The sequence below is a fragment of the Pelodiscus sinensis genome, chromosome 21 (genome assembly GCF_049634645.1).
Source record: "Pelodiscus sinensis isolate JC-2024 chromosome 21, ASM4963464v1, whole genome shotgun sequence".
NCBI lineage: Eukaryota > Metazoa > Chordata > Testudines > Trionychidae > Pelodiscus > Pelodiscus sinensis.
Window position 1 is genome coordinate 504,692 of NC_134731.1, and position 25,421 is coordinate 530,112.

Genomic DNA, 25,421 nt, shown 5'->3' on the forward strand with positions numbered 1-25,421 from the left:
CCAGCCCCGGCTCTGTGGAGCAGGCCCAGCCCCTCCCCTTCCTGGAGTAGGAGACAAGAGCCGGGGCCTCTTCCTCCCACCCCCAGCCAGCAAGTTAACAAAGAGGGGCAGCCACCTGGGCAGCTGCCCCTCTGTGCTCTAGCCCAGTGGGAGATTCAAGAAGAAATCAGTAGCATGATGGAAATGAATGGTTACATATTTGAAAAATCATAGCATTCATTCTAAAGCCTAGACATAGCTAACAGGTTACGTTCAGGTCCTGTAGAGTTTAGCCTACCCCAAAGTTTTTCTCCTAGCGTTTTACAGCCTGGTTGGCTGTGATCCTTGGTACATAAGATGTGGATGCTGGCAGCTTGTCTTGTGTAAAGTCTACAAGATACGCCCATGTATAGTCCATCAGTCCATTTTCTGTACTTGTAAACTCATGAGCTACCTGTGAAACACTTCCACGGGGACATAGAAACAGCTCCCTGTCTAGCAGGTGATGGATGGAAGGAGTGCCCAGAGAAGGCATTTGTCTCTGCTACAGCCTTCATAACTTCCAGAAATACCCTCCTAGGTCTTGCAGGATCCGAGAGGCCTGCAAACATGCTGTTTATCTTCCTCTAGCTTCTATGTCACTTCCTGATTCTCTGGTAAAGATCTGGCATGCCTGGGAAGAGAGAAACCTGCAGGGTCCTTGTTTCAGATGGGGCTAGAGGATATGAGGGCTTTATTCAGGTAAGTGGTAGCGATGTGTTGAGCAGTGCAGTGCAGAGCATAGCAAGCAGCCATGTAGCTGTTGCTGTTACTCTTCCTGGGTGTTGCAAAGATTCCCACCATTGAGCTGAGTCCAAGGTACATGTCTACTTATGCAATAAAACCATCTGCACCTTTGTGGCTGTTTTGTTTCTAGCTAATCTTGGGCACTGTTCAGTCCAAGTTGGTGGTTGTGATGGACACAGTAGCCAGCAGAGGGTGCTGTGTGCCCATCCAGCCTGCTCAGTTTGGCTTTATTCTCCAGCTGTTTGGCACTTGCCCTGTGCCTATGTGCATAGTGTTTGTGAGAGTTCGGGTATGTCCATTTGGTTCCCATCTGCAATGCCCACCCCCACATCCAGGCCAGGCTATTCTCTCACCAGAGACGCTGTTAATGTACAGGAAATCAGAGAGTGTTTAATTGTTTTCTCCTCTTTTTTTTTTTCCCATGCAGCTGAACAAAAGGTTCATCCTCAGTTTTCTCCATGCCCATGGGAAGCTGTTTACCAGGATTGGGTAAGTGTGCAGGATGTTTATTTTATTTTCCTACATTACAAGTCTTTTTGGAATTTAATATTGTTAGCAACTAGGCTGTGTTTGTAACTGAGGGCACAGGGTGTGAATTCTTGCAGGCCTAGCCTTCTGGTTCTTATTCTCCTTAGCTGCCCTCCAGTCCTGGGCTGGTTATTGTTTGGGCTCGTTCTCTTCTCACCCACCTCGAGGCTATGCCCTGTCCAGGCTGGGAACAGAGTACAGGCCTGGCCTTATGCTGTGGGCTCTGGGACTCCTAGGAGCAGCTTTGTATTTCCAGTCCCCTCCTTTGTACAGCTGTTCCCAGATTTGCCCACCGGATTTTTTCCCAGCAAAGAGGCTGCTTGCCTGGCTTCCCTGGGTGTGTCTGACTGCTCAGGTGGTTTTTTTCATTCCTGTCACTGCAGACCTGCTGTCCAGAAATGGTGAGACAAGCTTTATCCCTCAGTCACTTTGTCTCCTTTTCCCTGGAGGCCTGTTGGTTAAGTACTACTCATTTATAAACAGCGCTCTTAGCATATCTGTAATATTGGGGTACCAAATAATCAGATGGCCCTCCTTGAAATATAGCACGTCTGCTCTGTGGCGTCCTGCAAATCCGTGGATATCCACTTTCTAGCTGCAGGTATCTGCCTTTGCTTGTGTGCATTTGAATATCTGAGACTCATTTTTGTGGCTACTGATGAGGATGCAAAGGGTTAACTGGCCTAGCTGGAGCAGTACCCCTCCTGTAGTGCAGTTGGCCCAGCCCAAGCAGACCCTGCCCACAGTGCTGTGTGGTGGGCCTACCTGGAGCAGCCCAGGGTTCAATCAGTTAACTTTTTAAATAGGATTTGGCATCCCTAATAGAGATGCAGGTGCAGATACAAATTTTGTATCTTCACAGGGCTCTACTCATCAGGCCTGGGCTGGTCTAGAGAAGTGATTATTCCCCTTTATTCGGCTCTGGCGAGGCCACATCTGAAGAGTTGTGTCCAGTTCTGGGTCCCCCCCCCCCCCCCCGAAAGGATGTGGACGCATTGGAGAGGGTCCAGCGGAGGGCAACCAAAATGCTTAGGGGGGCTGGATCACATAACCTATGAGGAGAGGCCGAGGGAGTTGGGTCTGTTTAGTCTGCAGAAGAGAAGAGTGAGGGGGGATTTGAGAGCAGCCTTCAACTTCCTTATGGGAGGTTCCAAAGAGGATGGAGAGAGGCTGTTCTCAGTAGTGACGGATGGCAAAACGAGGAGCAATGGGCTCAAGTTACAGTGGGGGTGGTCTAGGTTGGATATTAGGAAAAACTATTTCCCTAGGAGGGTGCTGAAGCACTGGGCTGGGTTCCCTAGGGAGGGGGTGAAATCTCCATCCCCAGAGGTGTTTAAATCTCGGCTTGACAAAGCCCTGGCTGGGTTGATTGAGTTGGGGTTGGTCCTGCCTTGGGCAGGGGGCTGGACTTGATGACTCCTGAGGTCTCTTCCAGCCATATGATTCTATGACATCCCAGCTTGGAGGACTCACATCTGACCTAGGTGCGCAAGTGCAGTCTTTCCATGGTGTCTCTGTGAGTCATCTGAGCTGGGCCTGTTACTGTCAGATAACTCGGTGCTCAGTGCTTGTGTGTTTGCTTATCGTGCAGCATGCTCCGTCTCTTCTCTTGCTTCTTCGTGGTATTGTAACCAGGGTTCCCATGACTCCTACAGTTTCTGATAGGGCTGTTTGTTACTGGTTACCAGACTGAGACTTGTTAGAGCCCACAGAGAGAACCCCACACAGACCCCTGACTGGCTCATGATCCTGTCTCGTATAGCAAATTCTTCAGGCAATATAGTTTCTTGTTCTAGTAGGGCCTGTCTTTCCACCCTCCCTGGAGAAAGGGAATGTCTGTCTTATGGGCTGACGTATGTGTGCATTAGTAGAAGTGTTGAACACAAGCAGTGAGCTTTGCTTGTTCTAGAGCTGCAGTTCCTGCCCCAAGTAGCTCACATTCCAAACTGGCTGATCAAACTGTGCCTTTGAAGCCACAGCTGTCTGCAGTTTCTGGTGTCTTTCAGTTTGATTTGAGGATCTTCCCAACTCAGTGGGCAAAGTATGAGCCACTCTGGCCAATTCAGTGGAGAGCTGCTGATAGCTACCCAGACTGTGCCCTAGGGCACTGTTGATCTGAATGTGGGCAGCTCACTAGTGAGGAGTCAAGGAGCGGGATGTCCTCTTGAATGGAGAAACAAGGGCAGCTGGAAGATGTAGTAACTGAATGGTGTTTCTCTGCTTGAGGGCGTTGTGTCCACAGACCTGCCTGTCCCGAGCTCTGCTGGGTCCTGCTCAAGGCTGGGTGAGGGTTTGTGTGCTTGCCAGCAGGAGGGATTCATGGGGATATGGTGGTGATTGCTTGCAGATTTGTCTCCTGGGACTTTCATAAAATTAAGATGCAGCATTTTAGGAGGTCACTTCCCAGGACAGCCATTGAAAACATATCCAAGTCTGTTTAGTGACCGACTCTCTCATGTTCTTAAGGGAACTTGAATGTAAGTCCCGGGGAGGGAAACCCTTTGGTGCTAAACAGCATCTGTGCTTAGAACAGGTGAATGCTGAAAAATAGATCAGACCTACCGTTTGTGCTTAGGGCATTTACCTGTGGGTGACATGGGCCATGTTCTGAGGCATAATTAGAATATCTCACTGCTGAAGAGCAATGGGAGGCAGGTCAGCGAAGACTTCCATTCCACTGCTGCTCTTCTGAGCTCTGGGCTCACCACACATACTCCCCGATGTGCTAGAGTTATCAAAGCACAGCTGCATGGGTTGATGAACCCTCACTCCTTCGAGCCTTCCAGAGTCCCAACATGACAGTAAGGTTCATTTCCTTCCGTAAGAAAGGAATACGTTGGGGAGAACTCCACCCTGCAGAGGGAACCTTTGCCATGCTGAGACCTGGGCTTGCTTTGCGCTTACAGGTTCTGTGGTGACTTGACCGTGGCAAGAGACTGTATCGCAGTCTGGAGGCTGTTAAAAACACTCCTATCTCCCAAACGCCTCTTGGGAAAGGGAGGCTCAATGTCCTGTAAGGGGTCAGTCCCTTCTGCAGGGCTACAGACGAGCAGGGCTGTTGTAGTAGCCAGTATTTGATGCAACAGATGGTTTTGTGCTGCTTCTGCAGGCAGCATGCAGGGCATGGACTGTCCTGCTGCTGGGCTGGGTTGAGTTTCAAAACACACCCATGAAGCTCAGCCTTTGAAAGTAGAGTGAATTGCATCTGACACGATCCAGCCAGCCTCAAAGTATGTTGGGGAAGCCCCAAAACGTTGTCCTTGTGGGTTACCAGAAGCATCTCGTTCATCCAGCCTGTAGCCTTCTGACATTGCAAGGTCTGAGTTGGGGGGAGGACAAAGGAGATTGACACCTGAGCATGTCCCGCAGGCCCTGCTGCTCCAATCCTCTAATGCTGAAGCTGCTCCTGCTTCTTCCCGGATGATTTTCAGCTTTCCTGTGCATCTCTGGAAGGGTGCCCTGTGCCAGTGCTGACTGGAACTGGCAGTCATCCTGGAACACTGCCCTGGCATGGGCTCCTCACTAGGGCAGAACAACTTTCCAGAACAGTGTGGAGTTTGCTGGGGGAGATCAGAAGTAAGGAGTGAGCAGTAACAATCTTTCCAGTCCGCTAGTCTCTCTGGAGGATGTGAGCAAGAACTGGTTTAGACAGACATTTTTAAATCAGAAGACTTTTAGATAACGTGCATCCAAGAGCTTTAAAAGAGCTGGCTAAGGAGCTTGCTGGACCACTAATGTTGATTCTCAGAAAGTCCTAGAACACTGGGGAAGCTCTAGGAGAGTGGAAGCAGGCTACGGTGATACCAGTTTTTAAAAAGGTAAACATTTGTGATCATTATAGACCTGTCAGCCTGACACTGAGCCCAGGGAAGATAATGGAGCGTTTAATACAGGGACACAGTGAATAATAGGGATATAAAATCCCAATTAATCAGTTAACCTAACATTTAACTGGTTAACTTAATGGTTAAACTGTTAACAGACTAAGCGGGACCCCAGGTGGGAGACCGCTCCAGTCCCCCGCAGGGCTGGCTCCTGGCCCAAGCCACTAGCTGCATGGGACCAGCTGCTCCTGGGAAACCAGTTAACCATTACCTAGTAAGCATCACAAAGTAAGGATGATGCTTACCACGTAACCAGTTAACTGGTTACCCATTCACATCCCTAATTGTTAAATAATTAAAGGAAGGTAATGTAATTAACAAAATGAATTTATGGAAATAGAATCTGTCAAACTAACTTGATATTTTTATGAGGTTACAAGTTGGTCGATAAAGGTAGTAAGGAGTCTTTTAGCACCTTATAGACTAACAGATGTATTGGAGCATAAGCTTTCGTGGGCAAAGACCCACTTCGTCAGATGCAAGTGGGTCTTTGCCCACGAAAGCTTATGCTCCAATACATCTGTTAGTCTATAAGGTGCTACAGGACTCCTTGTCGCTTTTGCGGATCCAGACTAACACGGCTACCCCTCTGATACTTGATAAAGGTAATAGTTAGGGAAGTGAATGACTAGTTGCTCCTCCCCCCCGACAAACGCGCTTGCTGCCTCTATCATAAAGAGGCAGCAAGTGGGGGGGAGAAGAGGGGGGTGCTTCAAAGCAGCAGTGCCACATGGAACCTGGAAGTCACCAGCTGGCCCAGGCTGCTATCAGAGTTTCAAAGCGGCAGTGCCACATGGAGCCCAAGGTCAGCTGGGGACTCCACTGCTTACCTTGGGCTCCATGTGGCACTGCCGCTTTGAAACGCTGCAGGGAGCACGGGGCCAGCGGGGGACTGCTTGAGTCCCCCACTGGTCCTGTGTTCCCCGCAGCACTTTCACCTTTGAAGTGTAGCAATCACCCTGGGGCTATTGCTACACTTCAAAGGCAGAAGCGCTCTTATCAACTAAACAAATAGTCAATTAGCCAGTTAGTTGAAATTGTACATCCCTAGGAATAGTGCTGATGTAATATACTTAAACTGCTGCCTGGTGTTTGGCTTGGTACCACCTAGGGATGTTAAACAGTTAACGGGTGAGCATCCCGGTAAGTGTGAGCTTAACTGACCCTTGGCAGTGAACGCCACTGGCAGCCTCAAAGAGGTTGGCAGACTGAGCAGCAGGACCTCATGCCTGCAGCGGACTAGGCTGCAGGAACTGAGTCGAAATAGTTAACCTGTTAAGTTCTCTCGTTTAATGGGTTAACTGTTTTAATGTCTCTAATATCACTGAGCAGAATGAAAAGATTCTATCCTCACTGATAAAGTTTGCAGATGACACCAAAATTGGGGGAGAGGTGAACATTGAATAGGGCAGGGCACTATTTCAGAGAGACCTGGGTTGCTTGGTAAGCTGGACACAGGCATACAGTGTGCATTGTAATATGACTAAGTGGAAGTGTGCATGTCTAGGAATAAAGAACGTGAGCTGCACTTACAGGCTGGGGGACTTTGGGAAGCAGTGACTGAAATGATTTTGGAGCAGCAGTGGATAGTCAGCTGAACATGAGCTTCCCATGTGAAGTTTAGGCCAAAAGGGCTAATGCGATGGAGAAGAGGGGTTATTTTACCTCCTGTGTTTGGCACTGACGTGACTGCTGGTGGAACGCTGTGTCCAATGCTGGTGCCCGCAGTTCAAGAAGATTGTTGATAAATTGGACAGGTGTCAGAGAAGAACCTTGAGAATGATTAAAAAGATTAGAAAAAAATGTAGTGTTGGACCCAAGATGCTCAATCTGTTTAGTTCAACAAAAAGGCTAAGGGGTGATTTGTTAGTCTGCAAGTGCCTCCAGGAGGAATAAATATTTACCAATGTGCTCTTCAGTCTAGCAGAGAAAGGTCTAACCTGATCCAGTGTCTGGGAGCTGAAGCTAGAGAAAGTGAGACTAGAAATAAAGTGTAAATATGTAAAGGTTCGAGTAATTAACCAGTGGAACAACTGACCAAGGGGTATGTTGGATTCTCCATCCCTGGCAATCTTTAAATCCAGATGGAATGTTTTTCTAAAGGAGTTGCCTAGGAATTATTGTGGGGAGGCACTCTGGCCTGTAATTAGATGGTCACAGTAGCCTTGGAATCGGTGAAAATGCCCTCTGGTAGACATCCCCTGAAAAAGCAGAGAAGAAACAGTCCTGATTTGCTTGAACAGAACCTGGGTAAATGTGTCTGTCCCACATACCTGTCTGCTCTTAGTTTGTGAATCTTTTGGAGGCAGGAATCTGTCTTACTCAGGACTGTAAAATTGCTAGCACACTTTTGGGGCTATACAAAGAGTGATACCAAATGAAGAGCATCATGAATGTATCAGGTTTCCCTGGATAAAGGTGTCTGTAACCGCCAAGGCGTTTGGCGTTGACAGGACGCCTTTCTCAAAGCTGTGGCGTTGCATCTGGTGGCTGGTTCCTTTTGATGAGTGATAGTAGCTGTGTGTTTCAGGAAACAGCCGGGGTTTTGACACTGGCTTTCAGACAGTGACTACCAGCACCTAAATGAGACTGATTGTTAATCTGCAGGGGACCCCATTTCTCTCCTGTGGCCAGTTGGGGCTCTCACAGATAAGATCCAGCACTGGATTGTGTGACTTGCCCTCACTGACTGCCATATAACTGTGGTGCTGGGATCAGCACTGGGAGCACTTTCCTCATCGGGAAGTGGCTCTGACAAACATTGACAAAGTCAATTGCCCCCTGACTCCATGAGTGTGGGTCAGGCTGACACCTCCACTCAGTCTGCCAGCTCCAGCACTCTATAGCCTGCTGCTCCTCTGCAGCCGATGGGTGAGGTGGCTACCCCAGAGCTGGGAGGGTCTCCTTCTGTCCCCCTCCTGAAATGAATGCATTGTGCTGCTACCTCGCTGTGCCCTGAGGCCTTGGTGCAAGCATTACAGCTGTTCCCTTTCTGACTGCAGGATGGAGTCGTTCCCTGCGGTGGCAGAGGAAGTCCTGAGGAAGTTCCAGGTGCTGCTGCAGCACAGCCCCGCGCCCATTGGAAGCACCCGAATGCTGCAACTTATGGCTATCAACATGTTTGCAGTGTACAACTCCCAGCCCAAAGGTACCGGGCCTTGTCCAGGAGGGCGGGGATGGGGGGCTAGGGAGCTTTGCCCTGCTCTGAGTGAACAGTGATGAAATCCATATTGATGGAGAAGAGTAGGGGAAGATTCCTGAACAAGCAGAGCTGCCCTTGAATGCCGGGGATGTGGAAGAAAGTAGAAAGAGGGCCTGAGATGCCAGGATCCCAGGGCCTCTCCCCAGAAAGCGCCACTCCTGTTCTGGGTGGGGGAAAAGCTTAGAGGTGTCTTCCTGGAGTCAAGCAGAAGAGGGCTGTGGCGGAGGAGGGTGTATGATCCATTACACCTCATGCAGAGCCTGTCAGCATGCTTTCCCAGCACCTGTTCCTAGCTCCACTGGGAGCCTCACGCTGGTGCTTAGAGGTAGAGCTCTTGGAGGGCATTGTGACTTAACGGAAGGGCCAGGAAAGGAGGCTCACCCTGGACAGAGCCAGCTGGGAAACAAAGCAGGGGTTTCCAGATGGGGCATCATAGTTTCTCTTCTTGTGCCTGCTCCATTCACTCTTGGGCTAGGTGTGTTCGCGCCTCTGTGTTTGTAGCCTTGAGCCTATTGAACAAGTGGCTGTCCCCGAACCCAGGGTGGGCACCTTTCCTGTAGCGCTCGACAGAGAATTCCAAGTGCAGCTAGTGGCTAGTTCTTCCCCACATGCCTGTTTGTTTGCAGCCATGTGGAATGAGAGTGGGGCAGGACTTGAGCGCCCAGGGCAGGATGAGTCCGCGTTTAAAGCTGCTTGATACTTACACTTGGAAGGGGTGAGACCTCTTTTGCTCCATGGTGCATTGCAGTAATAGCCAGAGTTCTGGTTCTTCCAGACCGACTGAGACATGATACCTGCCCCAAAGAGCTTGTGATTTCCGTTTTTCCTCTGCTAGCAGCTGGCTCCTTGCAGAGCCAGACTAAATGATTGGGGGGACAAGACGAGCTGACTGGATGAATTGGTGGGCTGGTGAATTAGAAACCACTCTCCTTCCCATTGTGTCCCCGCCTGCTTCACAGCATCTTCCTGCCTCGAGGAGGGACTGCCCCTTGGGAGTCCCAAGAGCTGCTGCTGGATGCCAGCTAACTAGAGTGTTTCTCTTTCCCAGCTCCAGAGTGCTTTACAGACATGAGCAAACACCTGGGAGCAGGCCAGTGTCCTTATCCCTGTGCTACAGATGCAGGGACAGGGGCACAGAGTAGGAAAGGCACCTGGCCAGGGTCATGTTGCGAGGCAGAGCTGGGACCAGATCCCAGGTGTCTTATCTCCTAGTCTTGCACTCAGACCACCAGCTGCTGCAGCCCCGGTTCCAAGGGATACAGGCAAAGGAGAAGGAGCTTAGGCCGTCTCGTCACTTGGTGTATGAAATAAGCCCAAATGTTTAAGGATCCCTTGCTCCTAAGTGAATTGGCGGCTGCTGCACCCAGCCTTTGGTTTAAGTAGGGGGCTGCCCCTTTCCTGCTAGGGGTTCGTGAGGTGCCTGTGAATTGGAGGGTGCTGCATTTCCCACCTGACAGACAGTGGTGGGAAATCCGTGCCCTGGCCGCTCCCCCTTTCCCCCGTACCTCTCACGCACTGGGTCAGCGGTTTTTTCTCACAACCCAGTTGAAGACCATTGCTGATGCCTGCGACCCAGCAGAATTTGATCTTTTGACTGGAATGCGGGCAGTGAGGGGGGGCTTAGGGCTGATGCATGAGATTGGGGTGCAGGCTGACTTCCAGCAGCACTCGGTCGCCAGCGCTGCAGGCTTGCTAAGGCAGGTTTCCTGCTTGTCCTGGCATCACAGATCATGCCCCAGAAACGGCCAGCCACAGATTCAGTTCCTTTGCGGAGGTGTGTAAGCCAGGAACCAGCAACAGGAGAGGGGAGCTGGATCACTGGGGCCCTTCCCCTAGACTGGCCACTTCCGGAGTGCAGCACAGTCCTGCTACAGCAAAGAGACCCAGTGCTTGACTTTCTGGGACTCAGTACTGGATTGGGACCTGCACTTTGATAACCATGGCACTGGAGTCCCATACTTTCTTCTCCTCCACTTCCCTCCCAGCACTTTCCGATGCGCAAGTTGCTTGATTTGCTCTCTGTCCTCTCCTTCCCAGAACTGGAACGGTGTGAATCAGCTGATTGTGGCTGTCCAAGTTCTGGCAAGGTGCAAATCAGGAGATTCACATGCTCTGATGGTGCCAGGATGAACAGGGAGGAGCGGGGTTCTGGTGCCCCAGCGTGCGACAGAGGTGTGTGTGGGGTGGGCAGCCATGGGGACCATGGGGCTGCATTCGGAGCACTGAGGTGAAGGTGAGCCGCTCACAATTTGTGTTTGCCCATCACTGCACTCAGCACTAGGGATGTAAAAATAACTGGTGAACCAGTAAGCATTGCCTTACCAGCCTGCTTACTGGGGCTAACTGGTGCCCAGCCGACCAGAGCAGTCTCCCGTCCACTGCACCCCACAGGCAGGTGGCTGCTCAACAGAGGATTCTTCAGCCCAGGTTAAATTTGTAGTTTAACCAGTTAGCAATGTACACAGGGTTTTGCGTCCCTGCTCAGCACTGTTAGAGGTTTATCAGGGGTTTTGTGCTTATCTGTCATGTATGAGCCCCCGAGACACTGCTGATCACATTCCTGGGTGGAAATACTGTTGTCAAAGTGAGCTTGTTCCCAGTCCAAATATCCCTAACACCTGCTGAATGCTGGCAAAGTCCCATGTGAGTTTGGAGCAAAGTCTGTGGTAGTGAGAGGTACTAAGATCCGGACACTGAGGAAAAGCAAAGGGCCTGAGATTTTAAATGTGTGCAAGAGCATTTGCTGCATTGTTGCCAAGTGCCCAGTGCAGAGCTGAGGCGCTGGCTCCACGCCCTGGTGTGTGGGTTGCTGTGGGCAGAGGGCTGAGTGAAGCTTACTGCAGTGATGGCTGGTGGGAAGATGCATGTTTCCATTTCCCAGCGTATGAGTCACCTTCTGTGTGTTGCACTTGACGGACAGCGGCAAGAGGGGGTGTTGTGGTGATCAGCCTCTGTGTGTATTTGGGAGGCTGCAAGGCCTGAAACCTTTCCCTAACCAGCAGCAGTCCATTCACTGAAGGGCTGGCAGATCATGGGTGATTCCATTCAGCAGCCTCTCCATGCTGGGCAGTGCAAGTGTAGCAGTGCTGTCCCCTGCACACGCCTGCATGTTTGGGCTCTGTCCAGGGGCAGTCTGGCTGGTCTCTGCTCAGAGCAGGGGTTATTCAGTCTCTAGGGCAGTGGGGGAACTCTGCATTGCCTTGGGGCTCTTGCTGTGGAGTGCACCTGCTGCCCATTAGGGATGTTAAGATGAGTTTATTTTGGTAAACAAACCGGACATCAGACAGACATCTTCACAAGGAAAAACCTGTCAGTTTGCATTTCAACCTATCTGGACATAGTCTTAGTGACCTTACTGCATGCATCTTACTTCAAAGAGACTTTTACACCAGATTACAGAAAGAAACTTCAGAACTTTCATTCGTGCTTAAATTTGACACTTTACGAATGCGCCTTAACAAAGATGCTAATTACCTTACACATTATAAAGACAGCTTCCCCACTTATCACCCCTGATTAGCCATTCATTGACTTATAAACAGCTATTCCCTCCCTCTCTCTCCCTTGCCCCACCTTCTGTTCTAAATCTGATTTGTCAGTTTAATAATGTGTTCACTTTTTTCATTGTATTCCTTTGGTATATATGGTCATGCCATTTCTCTTTCAGAATATGAGCTGAGGAAATGGGTCTGGCCCCCGAAAGCTCATCACCTATTAAACCATCTTGTTAGTCTTTAAAGTGCTCCATAGTTTTTCCTTTTGTTTTGGTAAATGAGTAACTGCTGAAATTTTCAGTGGTTACATGTTTACATTTGGAGGGGTGATGGCTCTGTGGGAGCTGCTATGTGCTGGGGGCCGGTACTCTTGGGGAGTTGGCTTAAAAGCTAGCTCTCTGTGCCCACTGCCTCCCTCCCCTGCCCAGCTGCTGCCTCTGTGTCAGAGGCAACAGCAAAGGTGGGGAGAGCCTGCTTAAAAGCCAGCTCCCTACAAGCACTGGCTCCCACCTGCCTCCCCTCCCCCTGCCCTGTGCTGCCTCTGAGGCAGCAGCGCATTGCGGGAGGGGAAGGACTGCGTGTAACCGTGAAGGCTAACCAATGAGTCCAGGCTCATTGGTTAACTGTTTACAGTCACATCCCTTCTGCCCATAGAGTGAGTTGGCTCATGAGCCTTCCCTTTGCTCCGGTTGATTTCCAGGCCTTTAAGACCCATGTCTGTACTAGAAAATCTTTCAAAACGTCCCTGCCAGGAGCTGCCACTTACTCTCAATTAAATCTGCTTTCAGTACGGATAGTCTGTGTGGCTCCTCTCCATTCAGGCTCCCATCTCTGCTCAGACTGAGTGCTGAACTGCTGCTAGCAAAGGTTGGGATCTTGTGCAGAATCTCTCTCGCGTAGATCAGGGTGGTGGCCCGGGGACTGATGTCAGGCTCTCTCTCCCTGTGAGAACGGGACTGGTTCTATTGCTTTTATACCCAGGATATCACTTGACTCCTGGTGGAACCAAGAATCCCACTCAGGATCTTTTCTCCTTGCTTTTGAATGTGAAATGGAGCACCTATTAACCAGTGATCCAGCCCATCAGACATCCACGCGGAAGAGGTGTTAGGAAGGGTCTGTTTGCCAAAGCTGCTGCCTCGTATCAAAGCTGTGGTGAAGGAATTCAGTAGTGCTATGGCAGACCCTGGACTGGATGGGTGCAGGGATAGCAGCTGAGGGAATCTGAGGCTACAGTTTGTGCAGTTGCTGGCCCTGTCCAGTGTAAGTTGTCAGTGTCTGCAGAAACCTTTTTGGGGTGGCCATATTCAGCAGTTTGGTAGCCATCTGCACATGTGACTCACAAGGAAGTTTAGCTGCCTTTATCCAAACCACAGACACTCCCAAGAATTTTAATTTTTCTAATTCTGTAATTTTGGGAAATACAACTCTGGTTTCTGAAAGGGCTAATTGAAGCCGTGCTTGCAGCAGGGGCATGTTGGTTGGGAGAGAAACCCCCTCCCAGCCCATCTGTGCCCAATTTACTCCAATCTGGCCTCTCTGGGGCTTTCTCTCTCTCTCTCTCTCTCTCTTTAATAATTTGTTTTATAATTCCTGGAATCAAACCCATCTTAGACACACTGTTTTATTTTACTGTGTTATTGGATTATACTTCCTATAAATCACTGGATGTTATTCATGGGCCACCACCGGAATAACTTCCCGTCTCCTCCGATGGGCCTACATCCCATGCCGACGCTCACCGCCCCGGAGCTCGCCAGAGGGCACCCTGGACATGCTGCCTGGAAACCCCAGCGCATTTGCCTGACTCTGGGTGTGAGGCATCAGGCTGCAGCACCTGACTGCCTTCTGGCACTCTCTCCTATTCATTTGTTCTCTGGGGCTTGGGAGGAACTTGGACTGAAAGGCAGGGAGGGGCTGCCATCGGGGGACATCTCCTGGGGCTTGGCTTAGAGCCGCGGCTGGGGACTGCTGGCTGGGCAGGTGCTTTGGGCTTGGGAATGGGAAGACCAGCTGGTCTTTAATCAAAAGAGAGTCAGTGAATTGTGACGACCAGCCTGTGTCACCTGCTGACCATTAAGGGGTCTTGCCGTGTGGATGGCAGTTGCACCATCACGGTGGCCTTGAGCAAGGGAACAGGTTAATTGGGGCAGCTTATAGGAAATCAGTCCCTAAGATAGAATCACTTGGTTGGTGTCTAGGGCTTGGCTCACATGGGCCAAACTCTGGGCCCAAAGCTCCTCCTTCCCCCATTGGCAAAATAGGGCCTGGAGGGCAAAAGGACTGGTGTGGCCATGAACGGGGTGAGTGCAGGCTGAGGAGAGAGTCCCCACTCTATACACCATGAGACTGTCTCTGGGGGCCATCCTTGCACATCTGCAGCCACTGCTGTGCACACCTGGAACGCTGCACCTCTTGTAAAGGAACAGGCTAATGCCTAGCAGAGCTGTCTGGCGCAGACTTCCTCTGCACCTATCCTGTCAGGCCACTGGTAGACAGGACCGGATAAAGAAGTTTCTGTAGTAGTGCAAAGTATCTGTGCCCCAATGTGTGTGCAAGACCCTCCCGCTCCTTCACCAGGTGCATGTTGAGTATCTGCCCACTGCTGGAGAAGGAGGCATCACTCATGGAATTCTCAGCCAAATTCTTATATACTTAGTCTGTTACCGGCTCCCCTGCCCTCAGAATTATAGAATCATAGAGTACTAGGACTGGAAGGGACCTCGAGAGGTCATCGACTCCAGTCCCCTGCCCTCACAGCAGGACCCAGCACCATCTAGACCAATGTTTCTCAACTTTTTTTGCTCATGGCCCCCTTCTGAGCCTCTTCCTCTGTGGCCCCCCTCATAGCCGCTGTTAGTTGGAAAAGAAGGTACATAATTTACCTTATGTTCCGTTTTTCCATGTGGCCCCCTAGAGGTAGGGTGTGGCCCCTGGGGAGCCATATGGCCCACCATTGAGAACCACTGGTCTAGACCATCCCTGGCAGGTGTCTGTCTAACCTGCTCTTAATGTCTCCAGAGATGGAGATTCCACAACCCCCCTAGGCAATTTATTCCAGTGTTTAACCCCCCTTGACTCTTAAGAATTTTTTCCTAATGTCCAACCTAAACCTCCCTGGCTGCAGTTTAAGCCTGTTGCTTCTTGTCCTAGGCCCATCAGAGGCCAAGGAGAACAAGTTTTCTTCCTTCTCCTTGTGACACCCCTGCATGAGCATACAGTATGCTTCACTTTAATGACCACAGTGACCAGATGCTCGGACTTGAGCGCTAGACCCGTGAGCCCTTAAAATAGCCCTTGATATGTTGGAAAGGCAAGCAGTGTCCGCCCTGGGCGGCAGAGCTGGGCCCATCTCTGAGTGTCTCTTCAGCACTCGCTTGGTTTCCCGCGCGGATCCGACTTCGCTTGATGGGCTATCTGCAGCATCGGAAAAAAGGGTCAGCCGGAAATATTTGCTGCTCATCTAGTGCAGCCGCATCTCAATGGCTTCTCGTGAGGCTCTAACCACATCGTGTATTGGAGCACACACAAGGTGCTGGGAGCTGAGCCCTAGGGGGTCCCGTGCATTCGAGCTGGTTTAAAAATAAAACCCTGCTGTGGACAGCAGCCTTGGTTTGGTGGAGTTTTAAAATTAGGTTTAAAACGAGGCTTAATGAAACCTCAGGCTCCAGTTAGCAGAAGCAGCGGTGTGATCGCCCTGGCCGGGAAGTGGAGCTCAGCCTTTCTCCTAATTCGCCCTCCCTGTGGTAAAGCTCGGCTGGCCCATTCTCCGTGCTCTCCAGAGTAGCGCACCTGGCGCAAGGGGAAGACCAGAGAGAGGTTCTGTCTGGCAGGCTGGACTTGCTGAGGCTGGAAGCCAGCTTGGATACATCTCTGAGTGTTTTACCCATAGCTGGGTCTCCTAGCATGATAGGGTGTGAGAACCTCTAGAATAGGCTGGTGTTGTATCCCTTTAAGGCTGACTGAGTGTTACTGCTCTTAGTATGTGCTGGGGGTGGGTCTGAAATGACACTCCCAGAGCTCTGCTTTGCGGAAGACAGTCGTTAATACTCCCCACTTCTCCCTGTGCATGGACCAGGGGCTGAAAACCCAGAGCGTAGGACAGGAATGTCCCAGACTTGTGGCATAGCCCAAAGGAGGAAGAGGGCTGGTTTGCAAGAGTCCAGTCCGTTTGGGACTGCCGTCCCTACCTACAGCTGCGCTGAGCTTGCAGTGCAGGTGGGGCTGGGAAGAGCATGCACTGATGGGCACCTGGGGATTGCTGCTTTCATGTGGGTTTAGGGTCTATCCTCTGCATCTAGCAGCTCCTGCCATGGACCCAAGATCCTACTGCACTAAGCATGGTCCCTGCCTCAGGGAACTTACAATCTGAGTAGTGCCTTAGCCTTTGTACACCCCTGCTTTGTGCTGTTCCCTTGAGGAGAAAATGTACACCTGCTGCACCCCCGCCACTTCCATGAGCCGGGCCCCTTCTGCTCAGGAGAAGCCCGCTATTCCAGAACTGGAGTACTGCAGTCCAGGCGAGAGGGCGTTGTCCAGTCTGTGAGAAGGAAAGGTCTCTGCACCCTTCTCCCGCTGTGCTGAAGCCCATGTGAAAGTGGGGCTGGCCTGAGTGGAAGGGCTGGCAGACTGTTAGGGTTTGCCTGCTCTCAAGTGGCTGTGAGGGTGGGGTTTGATTGAGAGGATGCTAGGCGCTCCTTCCCTTTCAGGGCGGGAAACCTATTCCTCTCGGCCACTAGATACTTCGGTAAAGCTCAGGTTAGCTGCAGTGGTCCTAAGATGCTTTCTGAAGAAACCTCTCCTGAGCACTTGTGGCTGGTGGCAGCAATATTTAGAGCAAAGTCTTCCTTTGCTTATTCCCCTCTATTTCCTGTTTAAAAGGCAGATTGTCACATATCTGGGGATTTATTTACCGTAATTGGAATTATTCTCATGGCTTCTGGCTTCCACCCTCTGATGCAAGACTACACAGTGTAGCGTGTCCAGAAAGCCATGTGACTTTTCCCTCTTGCCACCAGTGCCAGCAGGAGGAGATGTAAGCAACATACTGCAGGGAATTTCCATTTGCAGTTCAGGTTTCTGAAATCTAGACTTTGGCTTGAGAAGCAGTGCAAGGAGCAGGACTTTGTGGAGGGGGGAGAGGTTTCCAATGTGTGCCGAGTGCCTGCCGCTGTGTCAGATTCTCCAGCTGGAGTGGGGCTGTACAGCAAAGGTCCTTATTAGGGGAGCTCTGGGGGGGGCTCTTGTCAGGCCTTCCTGAGATGTAGGCACTTCCAGCCCTTGCTCGGGGGAGAGGGCGAGACCTAGATCTCATTGCAGGGCAGCCGGCAGCGGGAAGCGGTCTGTATTCGCAGGCCAGGCTCTGGTGCCTGAGCATGCAGGTTAGGACACATCCTGTGGCACTTGGGATCCTTTATGAGCACTTTGGTGCTGTTGTGTGACGCTGAGCCCAGACTAGGCGTGGGAAGTGCCTGGTGAGCACTTCAGAGACCCGGGGGGGGGGGCATGCCCTGGAGATGAGTGGTGATCAGGACCGCAGTTATGCAGTGCGGGGAGCAGGGGAGTGCTTGTGTTGGCCGAGTGAGGATGTGGAAGGGGATGCCGGGCTTGTTTGCCCCCTGACAGGAAACCCTCTCTTGGCTGTGCGTGATTTCCTCCTGAGGCTGTGGAACACTGAGCTAATTGCTGTGCTTTCAGTTCATGCCGTGGTGGAGAACATTGTATAACTGAGCTTGTTACGAGGCTTTGCAATGTGGTAATGACCTTTAGGAAGCTTGCCAGGCTGCTCGGTAAGGCCTGCCAGTGTTAAGCCAGGAAAGCCCCATGCCCTGTGTCACTGCCCTGCGCAGGCTCGAGACCAGCATCCCAGTTCTGAGTGTACCTTGCCCAGTGTCCTGGGGGCTGGAGGGCAGAAGAACCAAATGGCACTCTGTTCTGTCTCCTCTCTTGGTGCATTCCCGGGGCCTGCCTGCAGAGTGTGGGACTGCTCGTAGGGCTGTGGGGGCAATGCATGGGGATGTATTCAGGGCTTCTGGCCTGCCTGCAACCAAGGTGGGTAAGTAAGCACAGCCAGCCTATAGCCACCCATATATTTCAGGGATCCATGTCTCTGTGGGTATGTCTATACTACCCCCCGAGTTTGAACTAGGGGGGTATAATGTAGTCATATGGCGTTGCAAACGAAGCCTGGGATTTGAATTTCCCGGGCTTCATTTGCATAAAACCGGCCGGCGCCATTTTTAAATGCCGGCTAGGTCGGACCCCGTGCCACGCGGCTACACGCGGCACGGACTAGCTAGTTCGGATTAGGCTTCCTAATCCGAACTAGCTGTACACCTCGTTCCACGAGGCTGTACGTTCCACGAGGCATACAGCTAGTTCGGATAGGAAACCTAATCCGAACTAGCTAGTCCGTGCTGCATGTAGCTGCGCGGCACGGGGTCCGACCTAGCCGGCATTTAAAAATGGCGCCGGCTGGCTTTATGCAAATGAAGCCCGGGAAATTAAAATCCCGGGCTTCATTTGCAACTCCGTATGACTACATTACCCCCCCTAGTTCGAACTAGGGGGGTAGTGTAGACATACCCTGAGAGGGAAAGTGGCTCCTTCAGCAAGCTTAGGCCAACAAGGAGGCTCTTGCCTATCTGGTCTCTCTTGGGGGGAGGCCATCTGGACCCATGCATGCTGATGCATTTGGCCTTGTGGCAGACCAGTGTTGGATCTGCCTGTGCTGGTTCTGTCTACACTGCTTGCAGAGTCATGTTCCACACGGGCTGGTTCCTGGCATTTGTGGTTAAGGTGACCTAGGGAAAGGCAGTGAGTGTCAGAGAAAGAGGGTAGGTGACTCTCCCAATGGTAATGCTATGGCTAAAGCAGCCCACGTGTGCACTTCTTGCTGACCCCACTCTAGCTTCTGCACTGCCTGCCAGGTCCTTTGTCCATCATTCTCCCGGAGCTTTGGATTGGGCCTCAGTGTGTGCCAGCCGGGTTCCAGAGCCCTTTGCCCTAAGAGCCATGCTGTGTGTGGGATGGGGAAGGAGCCCTTACTGCCATGCAAACCTGGGTGGTTTTCTGGCTGTTCTCACACACCTGGGAGTTGCAGCTCTGCAGTGAGATTTTGTTGTAACCTTGCTCAGACACCTCCTCAGCGGGCTCTCCCAGCGTATGCCTCTCTGCAGGCTCCTGGTGCATCTCTGCCTGCGCTCGAATGGAGACAGGAAGGCTTGCGTAAGCAGAGCCTGCTCTCCAGATAATGGCACCAACACAAAGTGGGCTCCTGCTGCCAAATGTACACAGGGAACAGCATAAACCCTTCAGAGTGAATCCTAGAGAGCCAAGGTCTGATCAGACTGCTCAGTTGGTGCTGGGAGCAGGCCTCGCCCTTCTCTGGGGCCCCATGTCCAAGGTCCATGTCGGCAAGGAGAAGAATTCTGCCACATGTGCTTGTGTCTTTAAAAGTAGGCAAAGCGGAAGTGTTGCTCTCAGCCCATCTGCACTCGGGGCTGCGCGCAGAGCTAGACGCACTGCAGCTGGTGCGAGGCCCTGGCAGTGCGAGGAGCTGCTGTCTGTTGGGGTTTAGTGCTGTCTACGTTGAAACATGGCTGGGAGGGGGTTCGTGGCACAGTGCCAGGCCCTGTTAGCCTGCCCTTCTCTTTCCTTTCTCCTCCTTCTCCCCCCCACTCCATGCTTTAAAGTCACATTTCCAGGCCAGACATAGAATTAATCTCTGGGCACTTCACATTGCTGGCAACACAAAGCAGGATGTGGGATCTTTTTTTCTCTCTCTCTGCGTCTTGGCTGACTTTTTTACCTCTCGAAGAATTTGGAAGGGCCGTGAGATTCCCCCCCCTTTCAGCTCCCCCCTTTCCTCAGTGCCGTGCAGTTTTTCAGCAGGCTGATCACCCTGCTGTGGCTTCACCCTAATAGATTTCATATGTTGATGCAGTTGACATCAGTATCAAACTATTTTACATGTGATCTGGTGTATTTCCTGAGGAAATCTGCAAGATATTTATTAAGAACTAATAAAATAAACCTCTCCATGCGCTTTTAGGTAGTTTTCAATTTTTCATGTCTCTCTCGTTTCCTTTTATCAATGAGTTTCTATTTTCTCCCTCCTCTCTGACGATTGCAAAAGGAAACAAAAATAAATGCTTTAAACCATTCCTGAATGGACCCTGAAAATATTTCTGCAGTGATGTATCAGCAAAGTTGTATTTTTAGTGAAGTATTGTCAAAACCAAAAATATCCTACTGTAGTGCATCCTTTTTATAGGGTGTCTGTGTGTGTGTTTTGAGCATTGTTCAGGCTTGCTTCAGAACCTGCCTTTCTACTACTGTAGCTTTGCCTCCTATCACAGCTGGAGTCCATTAAATCTTCGAAATTAAAGTAATCCTGGTTAAGAAAGAAAAATTAATCAATCTAGCAGAGCTGCATTTTCCCCACTGAGCCTGGATACCTGAATGGCAGCACTGGCTTGAAAGACTCCAGCGAACCAAGAATGTGTGGGTTGGGAGTATGCTGTGGTCCAGTGGTTTTGCTGCTGTGTTCTAGTACCAAAGTGAGCTTGCACGCTACAGAAGGCAGCAGTTTCCCTTTCTTGGTGCGTTCTGGAACATCCAAACCAGTGGGGTCTGGCTGTGGGCTGTAGTCACCTGATGGGCTCCTGCTCAGGGTTCGTTCCATGGGAATCCTTTGGGGGCTTGGTACAATGGAGAGCAAATGTGTAACTGACTAGAGATTGTAGCCTAGTTTTCCTAATGTCAACGTCATACGTTCCAAGGAGTTTTCTGTATGTGCTTTTTGGGCATCTAATCCTGTGTTCTTCATTGAGCTGTCCCCTAATGGAAAGAGCAGAAGGTCAGAGTTGAGCTGAGCAATTACCCCCAGCTTCCAGCTCCCACCCAACATCCAATGTACAGGCTGGCCTGACCTAGAGAGAATCTATTACCCAGTCTGTAATCAATGCTTTAAGCTGAGCTCCAGTGTCGGTTCAGCCTGAGAATTAATTCTGGCTACTGCCATCTCCAAGACGCAATGTCTGCTTGTAAGCGTCTCCAGGCACCCTGTGCACTCTGAATTCTGGGTGCCACCAGTGGCAGGTGCTATAACCAAGGCCAGCAGAAATCAGGGAGACCACAGCAAATATCGTGCGTGATGCTAGTCCTGGGCCCCCGTTCAGGAGCTGGTGTCCCTCAAACTCCAGTGAGGGCAGCAGGACCTGTTTGCCTGGCAACCTGTCTCGGAGTCACTTGTCTCATCTACTCATGGGCGCTTAGCATTACTGTCTGCTGCTGTCTGGAGATCTGCAGTGCTCAGTTTCCTGTAGAGCAGTTTGGTGAAAGCAGGAATTAGGGCTTATAAAATGTATTTTATTAGCAAGAAGTGTTGGTGGGTAATCGGCCACAATTTGAACCCAGCCAGATTGGAGATTAAAAGATCTCTGGGATTTTTGATTAACCAGAACAGCCGGGGTAGCTCCTTTCCCAAGCAGGGGGGCAGCAGGCTGCCATCGCCTGCGCTGTACCCGTCCTTGAGGGTGTTTGATGCTGGCATTGGAAGAAAGGAAACCTTGTTTTCCAAGAACTCTGCTCTCTCTCAGCTTGATAAGCATTTAAAATAAAAGCTGCACAATTGGAATTGGCAGAGCATCCTCATTCTTTTGTCTGTCTGTTTATTTTTTTCCCCTCATCCCTCGACATGTGTGCTACAGCCCATGGTTGCTACACCCCGCAGAACTGCAGGCTCACACCAAGCTCTGCCCACCCCCACCCTGGCTCTTTGAAGCCTGGCTCAGCAGCAGAGCTCTGGTCTGCAGACCCCAAGTTCCATTTCTGGTCCCAGTGTCACTTCTCAGGGTGTGGCTCTGGGCTGGGACCCTGGCTGCCTCGCGGCCTGCTAGGGCACTTGGTTATTGCGCACAACGTGCTTTCCTTTCTGCTTGGCTTTGTGCAGGAAGGCAGCACAAAGAGACTTTGGGGCAGGTTTTCTGGACCCGGCTGTGCTTGAGACCTCTCATGTTTGCAGCCGTGGGTAGAGCGCATCGAGGTTTTTTTTGTTTTGTATAACTTTTCATATTACCCATTTTATTTAGGTGAGGGGTTGGGTCTGCTGGGGGGGGCGGGCGTTGCAAAGCCAGCCCATCCAGCACTTACTCTGCATTATTGCTCCTGTCATGAGTTGGGGCAACCATGCCAAATCTGAGTGAGCTACACTGCAACCCTGTGCACCAGGGCGCAATACCTGGCCCAGGGAGCCAGGCCCAGCTCTGTGGGGCAGCGTGAGGTTTTTGTTTTATTTCATGTTGTTTCACATTTGCAAGGACCTGGAGGCTCTGCCCGTGCATTACACTGTGAAACTGGAACTGTTCTCACAACATGGTCTTCTGGGTCTGAGGCTGGGATGGCTGCAGCCTGTTTATTCATCACGGTGGCTTGTGTCCCCGATTGGTGAATGAACTGATCCAGTCAGGGAGTAAGGGAGAGGCAAGCCCCTGCACAGTATGTCATGTTAGGTTAGCAGTGCTGTGTGACTCAGAACAGGGTGTTACTTCAGTGTACTAGTCCTGCTTGGTGTAACTGAGCAGGGTGTTACTTCAGGTTAGTAGTGCTTGTTTTTGCTTGGCAGCTGGGAGTGGAACCTGGTGGAACAGTTTCCAAAAGAATATTTTTGGTTTTAAAACTGAAGGTCAGCAGTTCGCAAGTGCTATGCTTGCAGCCAACTCTGTGGTTCGCCTTGTGCCACTGGGCCAGCAGCACTGAAATCCTGATCAATTGATCTGCAACAATATGAAACCACAAATGGGGGCTGCCAGATAAAACTTCGTCTCGCCCCATTTTCCCCACCCAATGTGCCTTTCTGCCTATATCCCCTTTCTCACTGCCTGTCTCCCTCCCTCCCTGTCGGCTGTGTCTATCTTTTTCCATCTCTCTGTCTCTTTTCATAACCGTTTTTAATAATGTTTTAGTTAGTTCCAGCCTTTTCCCTCAATGGATCCCATTGGAAAATGCATTTGAAAGGAAACAGTTATACACTTCCCTTCCTTTGAAACTCTGTTGGCACCTTTTCCAGTGCAGTAAACCATACAACATGGATTTTCAAAGTTTCCAAACACAGACATGCTGGCGTTAAATATATGAAAAAATATTTTATTCGGCTGTATAGTGACTGAGAGTCTCTGAGCTGCTGGTCACAGTGAAATCAAAGCTCACGTTGGAATTACAATAGGTTTTCAAATCTCTGCAGGAAATGGAGCAACACCAGCTATAGAGGAGCTTACAGCTCTCTCTGCACCTAGCCTTTCCCAGCAGGCTATCCAGCGCAGAAAGGGACAAGGGCTCTGGTTGAGGGACGGCTCCCAGCTTTTTCCAGCAGGAGGAGGTGTTGGGAATGGTGCAGGCGCATGGCTGTAGGAAACCTCACAGTTCTGCTGGTCCCATCTGAAATAACCAGGGAAGAGGAATTTGTCACGGACCTGTAGTGTCCTATAATTCTGCTAGGAAATGGAGATTAATTCTTTTAGGTTACTGTAGGCCAGGGCGCACTCCAGAGGGGCTGAAGCAATGCTTTGGGACCTCAGGCGCCAGATGACATAGGCTGTCAGAGCTCACACTTCACACACGATGCTTTGCACAGATAGTAAAGGTCTCTGGGAACTGTGGGTTTGTATCTCGGTTTGCTCCTTCCAGGAGAGGGGACACACTGGACACCTGAGACTCCTTCCTAGCAGGTTCCTAGGTGTAACGGAAAGTTTCCTTTCAAGCTTCCAGAACAGAAGAAAACTACCTGTGCTCATCACCAGTGCAGGGATTGGCGATTTCTTCCTGCATGCCCCACACACTGCCACTTCTCATGTAAGGTGTCATTTATAATAGGGATGTGAATGGTTAACCGGTGGGGCTAGGGCAGCCGCACCATAGACAGGGGGCTGCTCCAGCCCTGAGCGCCCGCCACAGGCAAAGGGGCTTCAGCCAGGCCAGAGCAGCTCTGCTCCACGGTGGACCTGACAGGATGCGCCGCAGTGGCCTTCCCACTCACCACATTTAATTGGGTAACTGGTTAAATACAACGTTTCACCCGCTAATTAATTAAACAGGATTTTACATCCCTAATGTATGAAAAGCAACTTCCAGAGCACCTGCCCTGGTGCTGTAAGTGGCTGTGCTTTGCCATAGCATTGGTGAGCCTGTGTCCTAGTGGTGGCCATGACAGTGAAGCAGGGAGAAGATCCTTGGATCCCTCTTTCTACTGACTCTGTTCTTGTCTCATTACCCCAGCACTACTACTTCACAAAGGAGTTTTCTAAGCAAGCTACTGTTAGGTGCTGTCAGAGGCGTGGCGGTCCCTGCTTCCAGGGGCTTATGGCCTGCATTGCCAGACAGCTCAAACACACCGGGAGGCCTAGAGGAGGGTTCTGTCGTGGAGCATCTTGGTTTGACATGGGTCTGTCTAGCTAGGGGGCTTGATACATTTAAAAAAACTAAAGACTGTTAAGGCTGCACAGTGGAGAATCCAGAAGTTAGGAAGCAGCGTTTTTATGGTTGGTTCACGTGGTCACGATTTTGTGCTCTTAGTGACCATTACCTTGTATGTTCAAAGCATGACTCCCCACTGGCTTTGTTTGCAGCTGAGTGCCCAGCACTTCTGAAAATCTGGCCTCCAGCATTTGAAATTGGATGCCCAGAACAAATCATTGGTGACCAGCTGTGGAAGTTGGGTCTAGGTGACTTGCCCAGCGTCACGGGAGAACTGTTATCTGACTTAACCGTGACCAGTCCTCGGCCTCGTCCAGTGTACACCTGCCAGCAAATGAGGCAGGGTCCAGCCTCCTTCACTACACAGCCCTGACTTGTCCCCAGAGAGGGTCCAGCCTGTGCACTGAGGCAGGATTCTGTGGGGGACAAGTAGTATGTGGTCATGGCGCTCTAGCCAGCGTCGTAATGCGCACGTACAATGGGACTGAATTAATGGTACACAGACAGCCCCAATCTGGATTTCCCAAGGGTTCAGGCTGGAGTTTGCTCTTTTCACAGAGTTGGTTTAGAGAAGGTAATTTTTTCAAAAATTTGTAAAAAACCAACTGAAAAATTCGATCAATGCGTAGCCATAATGAGCTCCACGTGGGTCATCAGCAGAGTGTGAGACCATTTTGCTCTCTGCCACTTGAGCTAATGAGGAACTGGTAGCACTAGACGGGTATCCCCTGTGTGGACCAGACACTGCAAGGGAATGTGTCACGTGCTAGTGGGTCTCACGACAGTGGCTGCCAGCAGAGGAGTATTAGGATGGTTCTGTTCTGGGTTTGAGGGAGCATACTTAGTTGTTACAAGTTCCTTTGCCCCTACCTCTTCCACCCTGCCCTGTTCTGTCCATCCCTTTCTGCTCCTATCTCTCCTTATGCTAGTCAGCATCCTCTAGTCTGTCCCTGCCGCTCCCTTTCTCCTTGTCTCACTGCTGTCAAGAAAATCAACCAGTTTTTTTGTTCTCCTCCTAACTGCATGGGCACCATCACTGAGGAATTGAAAACACCAGAGTCTCCTCGCTTTCAG

The 25,421-nt window shown here is 50.8% G+C and overlaps 1 protein-coding gene across 7 annotated transcripts in view; it reads left to right on the forward strand.

Annotated features, from left to right (window-relative positions):
- Window positions 1–25,421, forward strand: part of SMG6 (SMG6 nonsense mediated mRNA decay factor) — a 157,907-nt gene that overhangs the window by 50,107 nt on the left and 82,379 nt on the right. For all 7 annotated transcript variants that reach the window (XM_075904436.1, XM_075904437.1, XM_075904441.1 and 4 more), the window contains 2 exons: window positions 1,193–1,254; window positions 8,180–8,325. In XM_075904436.1, coding sequence (XP_075760551.1) covers window positions 1,193–1,254; window positions 8,180–8,325 — 208 coding nt within the window. The remainder of the gene's footprint in view (window positions 1–1,192; window positions 1,255–8,179; window positions 8,326–25,421) is intronic.